The sequence below is a fragment of the Lynx rufus genome, unplaced genomic scaffold, assembly GCF_022079265.1.
Source record: "Lynx rufus isolate CCGP_SWC_20201006 ecotype Redwood Valley unplaced genomic scaffold, mLynRuf1.p SCAF_27, whole genome shotgun sequence".
Classification (NCBI taxonomy): domain Eukaryota; kingdom Metazoa; phylum Chordata; class Mammalia; order Carnivora; family Felidae; genus Lynx; species Lynx rufus.
The window spans coordinates 5425040-5434284 of record NW_025814842.1 but is presented as its reverse complement, the minus strand read 5'-3'; the positions used below and the strand labels follow the sequence as shown (position 1 = coordinate 5434284).

At 53.0% G+C, this 9245-nt stretch overlaps 1 protein-coding gene across 2 annotated transcripts in view; it reads right to left on the bottom strand.

Moving 5' to 3' along the window:
• Nucleotides 1–1383: 1383 nt before the first annotated feature.
• Nucleotides 1384–9245, bottom strand: part of LMTK2 (lemur tyrosine kinase 2) — an 82472-nt gene continuing 74610 nt past the window's right edge. For both annotated transcript variants that reach the window (XM_047089101.1, XM_047089102.1), the window contains exons 12-14: nucleotides 6718–6856; nucleotides 6220–6462; nucleotides 1384–5219 (exon numbers count right to left, since the gene is read on the bottom strand). In XM_047089101.1, coding sequence (XP_046945057.1) covers nucleotides 5191–5219; nucleotides 6220–6462; nucleotides 6718–6856 — 411 coding nt within the window. In that variant the 3' untranslated portion in view covers nucleotides 1384–5190. The remainder of the gene's footprint in view (nucleotides 5220–6219; nucleotides 6463–6717; nucleotides 6857–9245) is intronic.

Sequence of the window (9245 nt, the reverse complement as noted above, 5' to 3'; positions counted from 1 at the left end):
CAAGGACACGTCGCTTTAGCCGCCCCGGGCGGGGCCGCGGCCGCATGTAAATGAGCCCGCGGGGCGGGGCTGGGGCGGGGCCGGGGTGCGCGGGTCTCTGCCGGCGGCAGGGGGCGTCGGCGCACCTGCGGGCTGGGGGGCGGGGGGCGGGGGCCGGACGCCGCCCCCACTCCCCCCGCCGCTGCAGCCTCCCGGCAGCAGCTGGGAGCCCGGGCCCAGAGCCCATTCGGCGGAGGGGGAGACTGAGGCCTCTGCGAGCACGCCGGCGCTGAGGGGAATTTTCGGGACGGCGCCTGGCCGCCGCCGCACCTGGCCTTGGGGCGAAGGCTCAGAACAGAAGCCAAAGCCAGAAGAACTGGCGGAAAAGCCGTTATGCAATAATACTGATTTCTCAGACAGGTAGTGGCCCGTGTTTCAGCGGCCCCTGCAGCACCCGGGGGCTTCGTGAGCTCCCCCACCACTCCGCAGGGCTCAGGCCCGCACGGCGCAGGTTCCGGGGCCGGGGGCGGGGGGCGGAGCCCTGCCCCGCGGAGGACCCGCTCCGGCCCCACAGTTGCTTGCAGGTCACGGGAAAATACCCTGGTCGGTCATCGGTTTTACGAGGTCTCCAGGGGGCGAGAGGTGGTCAGCTTGGGCTTAAACCCGGCTTCCACCCACCTGCTCTACTAAAACGCCTGCCTGCCTGCCTCAGTTTCCTCCCCTTTTACAGAAGCACTAAAAGGTGTTAAAATCAGCCTCTGGCTTCAGGGGTTCTTCTGGGCTGATGAGGCGCACCTGGAGTGCAGGGAGACGGCGTCTAGGCCTGGGTTCCCACCCCTTGTGACCAGCAGGTTCGGGGGTTAGGGGTCGGTGGGCGCCCATCTCGCACTTGTCGGAGGTGCCCAGAGGGATGCTCGCGGGTCTCCATCTACTCCCTGGGGGTCTCAAGGGAGTTGGTGTGACTGGGGTTGGGGCCAGGCCTGCTTGGTAGGAGGCTGTCCCTCCGCTCTGGGCAGCTGGCGAGGGGGGCGGAGCGAGGACGGGGTGATGGAGGAGGCCGAGGTCCACCGCGGGACATAGAAAGGCTGGCGTTGAACTGATTAGCCTCTTGGCTTTCACAGCTCATTAGAGGCCGTATCTCAGAAATTAAAAGGCTTCTGAAATTCATCAAGAAGGGCAAAGGCTTGGAATTACAGATACACCTTGAGGCAGCACAGTCACTGCATCCAAGTTCAGTTTTCCAGTGAGCACACGAATCTTCATGTTCTCACGCAAAAGGGCACGCTATCTCTAGAGACCCGGGCACTGTGTGTCCCAGGGCCTGCGGCAGGGCGGGCGGTGCCTGGTCACACACCCTGGGCCTTGCAGAGCGGATAAAAACACGAAACAAACGCAGCAACAGAGTTTATAAATATATAACTATATTTATTTTGAATATTAAATAGTTTTTAAATTACAAGCAATTTATTGAATCACACTATGCATCAATATACAGTAAAAATCTTACAATTTAAAAATGTACACAATTTAAACTGAAAGTTCATTAGCGGTTATATTGCCGTGAACCTCTTACAACTGTGTTAAAGCCCGACAGGGAAGCCGCGTGGGTGGACTGCCCCAGGGGGGTCCTCATCCGCGGCCGGAATTCAACAGTGGATACACACACCGGCCCCTCAGGAAGGTCTGCGTGCGCCTGCGTGAGCCTGAGCAACTCAAACATGTTTTCAAGCCGTTCCGGTAACAGGTTGTTGGTAATTCAATACTGTCCACACGTTTCAGAACTTAGGTACCGGAGAGAAGTTTCTTTGTTAACAGCCAACACTTGAGCCAACCCCGTTACTATTAGGAATGTTGTGCAGGAGACTGAAATGTGAAGTAACTGCGTTGCCCAATCTTATTTTAAGGCTCCTTCTCATAAGGCTACTATTCTGAAGCCCCCGTCACTGGAGCCCAACATTCGGAGCCCGACACTTGGGTTCACTCCCGGAGTTTTCAGATGATGGAGGGCTGGGTAGGGCAAAGCCGGGGGCTGCCTCCCTCGGGCCTCGGGCCCTCTGGACGGACATGCAGTTAAGTCACTAGCCCTCCAAGTACCCTACAGAAAAACTAATACAAGGGAGAGGTTCTGAAAGGTGTTTTTACGGCAGCAAGACATACAAAGACTTTTCTAAGATAAAACCCATTTCTATAGAAACAATCACCTGTACGTTTAAAAATAGAACGGATGCTGTTTTCAATTCAGCTTCGTGGAGCTCCTTCACGGTGAAGAGGAATGGCTTCTTACCCACACACACAGTCCAAGTTCCAGAAGGATTTGGGGAGCACTTTTTTTTTTTTTTACATTTCTTTTTCTGGCTTATGATGGGATCATTGGATTAACACAAATGAACATTTAGCTAGGAAGGAAATGAAGGTGAGATTCTTTTTATTCTGGGATTTGAAATATGTAAACTCCACCAGAGTAACACTAACCAAAACCTGATAGACTCCAAAAGAGGCCAGGAAATGCCATTGTGGACCAGGCATTATAAACCTCAAACATATTATCTATTATTTATTTCATTGCATAACTTCTCAGGACCAGTTTGGTCTGAAAACCCACTACTGGTAACCAACATAGTTAAAAACACAAAAAAACAAAAACAGAAACAAAAACGGGAATTGAACAACAAAGCACATGCTGATGCTTCAAAGATGGGCTGAAAATTTTAATCTACATCATTAGTTTCCTGTGTATTGCTTGAGATTTCAAAAGAACATGTTAACTCACATGTGTAGTATAAATATAAAATCTTCCCCACCATGCACCAACCACCACAGTAAGATTTACTACTCAGACCCACCCCCCCAACTCAGTGTATAAAATGCTTTCTTTTGGCAATTAATCATGACAGCAATATAGACCTAAATTAAATTAAAACGGGAATTAGGTTGTTAAAATCTCCTTAATCATAGTGAAAAAGATACAGCCCCCAAATATCTATAAATTTATCCCGGGCTGATTGTATAAGAAGACTATATATTCTATGGATCTGCTTGATTTCGGTCATTAAATCTGAACTCCTTAGAGTTTGAAAAAACTTGTATAATCATCACCTCTCATTTCTCTCTCCACAAAGACTAGTAGTTAGATGTAAAAACTCGGGAATCTCAGGAAGTCTCCATAGCAAGAAATTCAGAGTTATGACAATTTGGCAAAATCACCTTCTAATGCCCTGTGATGGTTTCCCGTCTGCGTATCACAGGCCCAGCTCTCCTGGCCGCACTCCCTGCTCACGCCGCCCGGAGGGTAAAGGGGGCTCTCTCTCCATTCTGAGTTCTTGCTCGGGAAAGTTATTGCTAGGTATGCAAAGTTAGTGGAGTGAGCCAGAATTGATAATCAAGGTCATAATTTACTTCGTAAACTCCAGCCAGTACCCACAACTGCATCTCACGCCAGGACCAGAGCTGCTGGGACTTCTGTCACACAGCCCAGTGGACCTGTGTCACGCTGGAGTCAGGCAAGCGAATCAGCACCGGAAAACATTCGGGGTGACGGGCCAGCGTGCGGGGACCACAGCCCCGAAGTCAGACCCCCGATACACACGGTTTCGTGGCGAGCACGCCAAGCCTCCCTCAGCATGTGGCCCTCTAGCCCCTGGAAACTTCCTGGTGTCAAAGCGGGAGTCACGGACCGCAGAGTGAGGCCAGCTTTTTATCCCGAACACCCGATTCCTGCCAACGCTGGGGGGCTGCGCTGGATACACTCGGTCCCTTCCCAGGCGAGGGCGAGAACGAGGTGCTTAACGTGGAAGGGAAGGGTCAGTGCAGAGAAGTCCCAGGGCCACGCCTGGGTGTGATGGCCATCCGGGGCCGCCCAGGGTCCCACCGGGAGGACGGGCTGGCTGCGCGGGCTCCGCCACTGTCCCTCGTCCCTCCTCCCGGCTGCAGGATGTAGCATGACCTCCTTGGTGACGGAGACCGGCCGAGCCTGGCCCTAAGCGGGGTGGTTCTTGAGGGGAAACCCAACTCTATGGGTTACTTAGAAGCTCACCACCTGACGTGTACAAATGCAATGAACCCAAACTGTCCTCGGCAACGAGAGCCCTGCGGGGACAGCTCTTGCTCAGAGCTCTGGACCGTCTACGAGGACACGGAAGCCACGGCAGCAGCCCGCGGTTCCACACAATAAGGAGAAGAACCGGCTTTGAGGGGAGGCGCAGGGGCCACAGCAGAGCGCACACGGGGGGCGGGCACTCGGCTCCCCAGGGAGGGGGGCAGGAGGCCCAGCCCTTAACCCGCAGCTGAGCCCTGGGGTGAACCGCCTGTCGAGTGTTACCGAAAGGGTTTACAAAACTGGGGAGCCAGGGGTGGGGGGCGGTGGGAGAACCACGAGGAGGGCTGCAAACCCCTCACCTCCTCAGGGAAGCCTCACTTGCTACAAGGAACCTGCGTTATAGAAAGAGACAAACGTGTGTTTCATTCGGTCAACAAAACAAAGCAGTCTTTTTGGACTCATCAAAAATATTTCCTGTAAGAACAAAAAAACACTAACATTCGGAATCATTTATCATTTACAAAAAAGTACCATATGTACAATTCCAACAATTCTAGACAGCAGAACACTCAAAATATTTAAGCTTTACAAGTACCATGCAGAGCAAACAAACTATAAAACAGAGAAAAAAATCAAACTAGTGGATAGCACCAGCTTGACCTGCCTTATTTTCCTTGAATAATTTAAGATTCTGTACAATATCAGGTACTCTTAGAACATTTATCCACAGTGCAATTACAGAAAGCAATTAGTGATTTCTTTAAAAATAATAAATATGGCTCACTGGTGCCCGTTCCCATCGTGCTCCTCCGGGCCCCCGTGCACAGAAGGGGTGCGCAGGTGTGGACGTGGAGAACACCCCCCCCCCGTCCCCCCGCCACAGGGAAACCGGAAACGGCCCGGAACCTACAGTTCCCACACACCGGAGCAGGGTCGGCGCTCCCCAAGGATGACCGGGGCGCGAGCGCTTCTGGTGGGTGAGAGCGGCCGCAGGGCCCCCCGCCACCGGCCAGGCTTCCCGCCGTGGGCACGGGGCCAGCGCGGCTCCCTCTGGGCCTCCCCAGTCTCTCTCCTGGGCCGGACGCCGTCGAGGGGAGGTCACTGCTGGGCTGCGGCGCAGGAATGCTGCCCGGCGGGGGGAGCAGCCTGGGACCCGAGAGCGCCTCGGGATCCACCTAATCCTTTTCTCCATCTTCGCTGCTTCCTGTTTAGGAGAGAACGAGCAAAGGTGGGTTTATGCCGTGATCGTCCTGGATGCAAACAGTCCGGACGGCATCTGACCTGTGCTACAGAAACAGGAACTGAAGCCGGGAGCGCGGCCACCCACCACCTGTCCAGCCGCGTGTTTTCTTCCTGTGACAGCGGCACCTGCCAGACCCTCGCACACTCTCGCACACACACCTGCTCTGCTCACACGCAGCTCGGTGTGAACGCTCAGGGCGGGAGAAAATCGCTCTGATCTCTGACAGATCGCTAGGGAATGGGCGTGATCTGACCGGCACAATTAAACAGAGCCCAAACACGAACACAAGCTCTTCGTGGTTCGTGGCTGTTATCCGAACTTCGAACTTCAAACAGAAAAAAATGCACCTGTTGACATTCATCTCCCAATCTAGTTATGGGGAAAAAAGGATCCGTATGTCCAGATAACACCACTGCAAATGGGCCCTGCCCGTGACCTCCCACCCAGGCCCCTGCTATCGCACAAGACCGAGGCTTAATGGTAAAGTCAATACTCCCGGGGGAGAACCAGAGCACATCTGGGCTCAATCCCAAAATCTTGGGCCAAGTGTTCTGAACAGAGTAAGCTTTCTGAAGAATGGCTTCCCTCTGGGGGAGGAGGGGGGAAGACGGGGTTGTGGCCAAAAGGAGAAAAGAGAAGAAAAGAAGGTGGCAGACACCCTGGGCAAGTTTGGGGACCTGCAGCCAGGCCGTCACCCTGGGCCACCCGGCCCAACCGGGGCAGCGAGGGGACACCTCCAGTGGCACTCAGCTTGCGGAGTGACAGAGGCCTGCGGGTGGGGGGCTGTGGCCCCGAGAGCGCGCTCTCGAACTGTGAGAGCTTTCTGAGGGATTTTTTTTTTTTTTAATCTACTCTGCAAACACCAGGAAAGCCCCAAATTAGCAAGCATTCAAGTCCCGCGGGGAAGGTCTCGCAGGCCGACGCCCGCCCAGCCCTGCTGGACACACAGCCCTCCTCTCACCTCCTTGCTCCATGTCCGAGTCAGTAAGGTGAGTGAGAGAAAAGCTGGCGATGTTGGCAGGCGAGATGGAGAACCGGGAATACGGCGGCGTGTGAGGCCAGCTCTGCTCTGCGCTCCGGGGCGGCGGAGGCGGCGAGAAGTACTTGGACGTCTGAAGGGAAGGCTTGGAACTGAGAAGGTTACTTGTTGTCTTCGCCATAAAAGGGTCTGGGGAGAAGTCATCATCCCATTCAAAGCCTCCACCTAAAAGGGAAAAAAATACACCCCAGTTTTCCTTCTCTGATTCTGTTAGAAAGAGCAGAGGGCCGAGGGCAGGCACACAAGTGTGCCTGTAGACCAAGCAACACCGACTCGGCCCGACAGGGGGCAGAGCTGCTCCCCGGGGTCCTGACAATGTCCTTTACAGCAGCACGTGACGTCACCCTCCACAAAAGCCTCCCTCACTCACAGCCCACTACCTTTTAGTTTCTTTTTAAACCCACGAACGAAGGGAAATACCTTCTTCATCGGTCGAGCTTTCGGAATTTATGCACCTGCTCAGGTAGGGAGAACCCGAAGGCGGTGCCGGGCCGCGGCCGCCCAACTCGGGGCCGTGGGCATCTCCTCCGCAGTGCCCCAGCTCTTTGGTCGGGGTCTCCTGAAAGCCAAAGAGAAATTCCTGTCAGCAGAGGCCGGCTCATGGGAGCCTCACTGATCGGCCGCGAAACGCTCCTCTTCAAACAGGGTGGGCTCGGGCCCAGGGAAGGTGCGACGGAACACAGCCCCGGTTCACCCACCGAAGCAGCTCCGGGACCCGGGCGGCAAGCGTGAAGCGGCTGCCGGAGGCCTCCGGAAAGCAAGCAGTGGCAGGCAGGCCGGGGAAGAACTCCTCAACGGCGCGTACCGGAGTGGACACAGCTCCAGAAGCCCCTTGGTTCTGGTTCTGAAGCAGGAGGGAGGTCTTCTGACGCTGGGCAGGGGGCTTCCAGATGGCCCCCCTCCATCTCTTGCTCCCCAGCCCCAAGCAATCCTGGGGTGGCAGGCACCTAGAATTCTGGGGGGGGGGGACTCACTCTCCCCCTGGGGGAGCTGGGATCCTGAGACAGAAGCCCTGCTGCTCGTCTTCCCCTCTGTCCACACGGCCGCATCCAGTGCGCAGTGTCGTGCACTAACGAAAGCCCCAGATGTTCAGCTGCAGCAACCGAAAAGTGGGGTTCAAGACATCGGAAAGTACCAGGGACACCACGGACAGGGAGGAGCTCAGAAAAGCAACCCTATCAAGTCTGTGAGAACCTGCCTTACCTCCGAGCCGCGCATGGTAGACCTGAATGTCAACAGCACTGAAGCTTTGAGAACTGAACCGCAGGCCAGACCACTGGCCAAGACCCACCCTGGCCAGTGGGGGGAACGTGCACAGGACAGGTTTGAACAGTATAGCAAAAGCTTTAAACGGGGACCCCCAGCCCACAGAAGGGTGGCTGGAACTTGAGACCTGAACCCCAGTGGGTCAATGCCTTCTAGGACAAAAATATCAGCATTCTCCTTAGAATCTAAACAAGGACAGAATCATAAACACACTAAAGAATCAGTCAAAAAATCACTCTGCATACAAAGAATCAGGAAAACCTCAGTTCACGGCTGCCAATGCCACGATGACACAGATGCTGGGATTACCTTAAAGACTATTGTGAAAATGCTCCTACGAGCAAGAGCAAACGTTCTTGAAATGAATGCCAACCCAGAATAGTCTTGGCAAAAGAACAGATGATAAAAATAATAACGAAGTGCAAATTTCAAAACAGAAAAATACAGTAGCTAGAACTTAAAAAAATCCACTGGACAGACTCAGTAACAAGATGACAAAGAATGACTGAATTTGAAGGAGATCAACAGAAATGATTCAGTCTGAACAATGATGAAAACAGACACGGGAGAAAAAGCCAACGGGCCACAGACACACAAAAGTCTGATCCCGGAGCACCAGAGGAGGGGACCCGGAGTGCGGCGAAAGAAAGCATTTGGGGACACAATGGCTGAAAACTTCTTGAATTTGGTGAAAGACATAAAACTACAGATTCAAGATGCTCAGCAAATTTGAAACGGGGTAAACACAAAGAAATCCACACTCACGATCAAACTGCTAAGAGGAAAAATAAATTTTGCAAAGAAAAAAGTCCTGACAGCAAACAGACATAATAATACTGAGAGAAGAGAGCTGTCGACTCTGAACTGCGGATTCAGAGAAAATATCTTTTTTTTTTTAATTTTTTTCAATGTTTTTTATTTATTTTTGGGACAGAGAGAGACAGAGCATGAATGGGGGAGGGCCAGAGAGAGAGGGAGACACAGAATCGGAAACAGGCTCCAGGCTCTGAGCCATCAGCCCAGAGCCCGACGCGGGGCTCGAACTCACGGACCGCGAGATCGTGACCTGGCTGAAGTCGGACGCTTAACCGACTGCGCCACCCAGGCGCCCCTCAGAGAAAATATCTTTAAGGAGTGAGGGAAACTAAGGTAATTTGTTGTCAGCAGATTTGATTAAAAAAAAAAAAAAAAAAAAAAAAAAGCCAAACTTCTTCAAACAGGAGGGAAATGATACCAGAAGGATCCTGGAACATCAAAAATGAAAAGAGAGAAACAGTAGAGCCCGCGTGGATAAACAGAACCCAATTTGTCACCTCCTGAGTTTTTTTTTTTGTTTTTTTGTTTAATTTTTTTTTTTTTAACATTTATTTATTTTTGAGACAGAGAGAGACAGAGCATGAACAGGGGAGGGGCAGAGAGAGAGGGAGACACAGAATCCAAAGCAGGCTGCAGGCTCTGAGCTGTCAGCACAGAGCCCGACACGGGGCTCGAACTCACGGACCGTGAGATCATGACCTGAGCCGAAGTCGGACGCTTAACCGACCAAGCCACCCAGGCGCCCCTCCTGAGTTTCTTAAAACATGTTTCATTGCTGGAAACACTGATCACGCAGAGCACCGTCTGACGGGGCTTTCAGAGTTAGCGCGTGGAATAATATACCAGACAGCAGTAGTAAGTTTTCT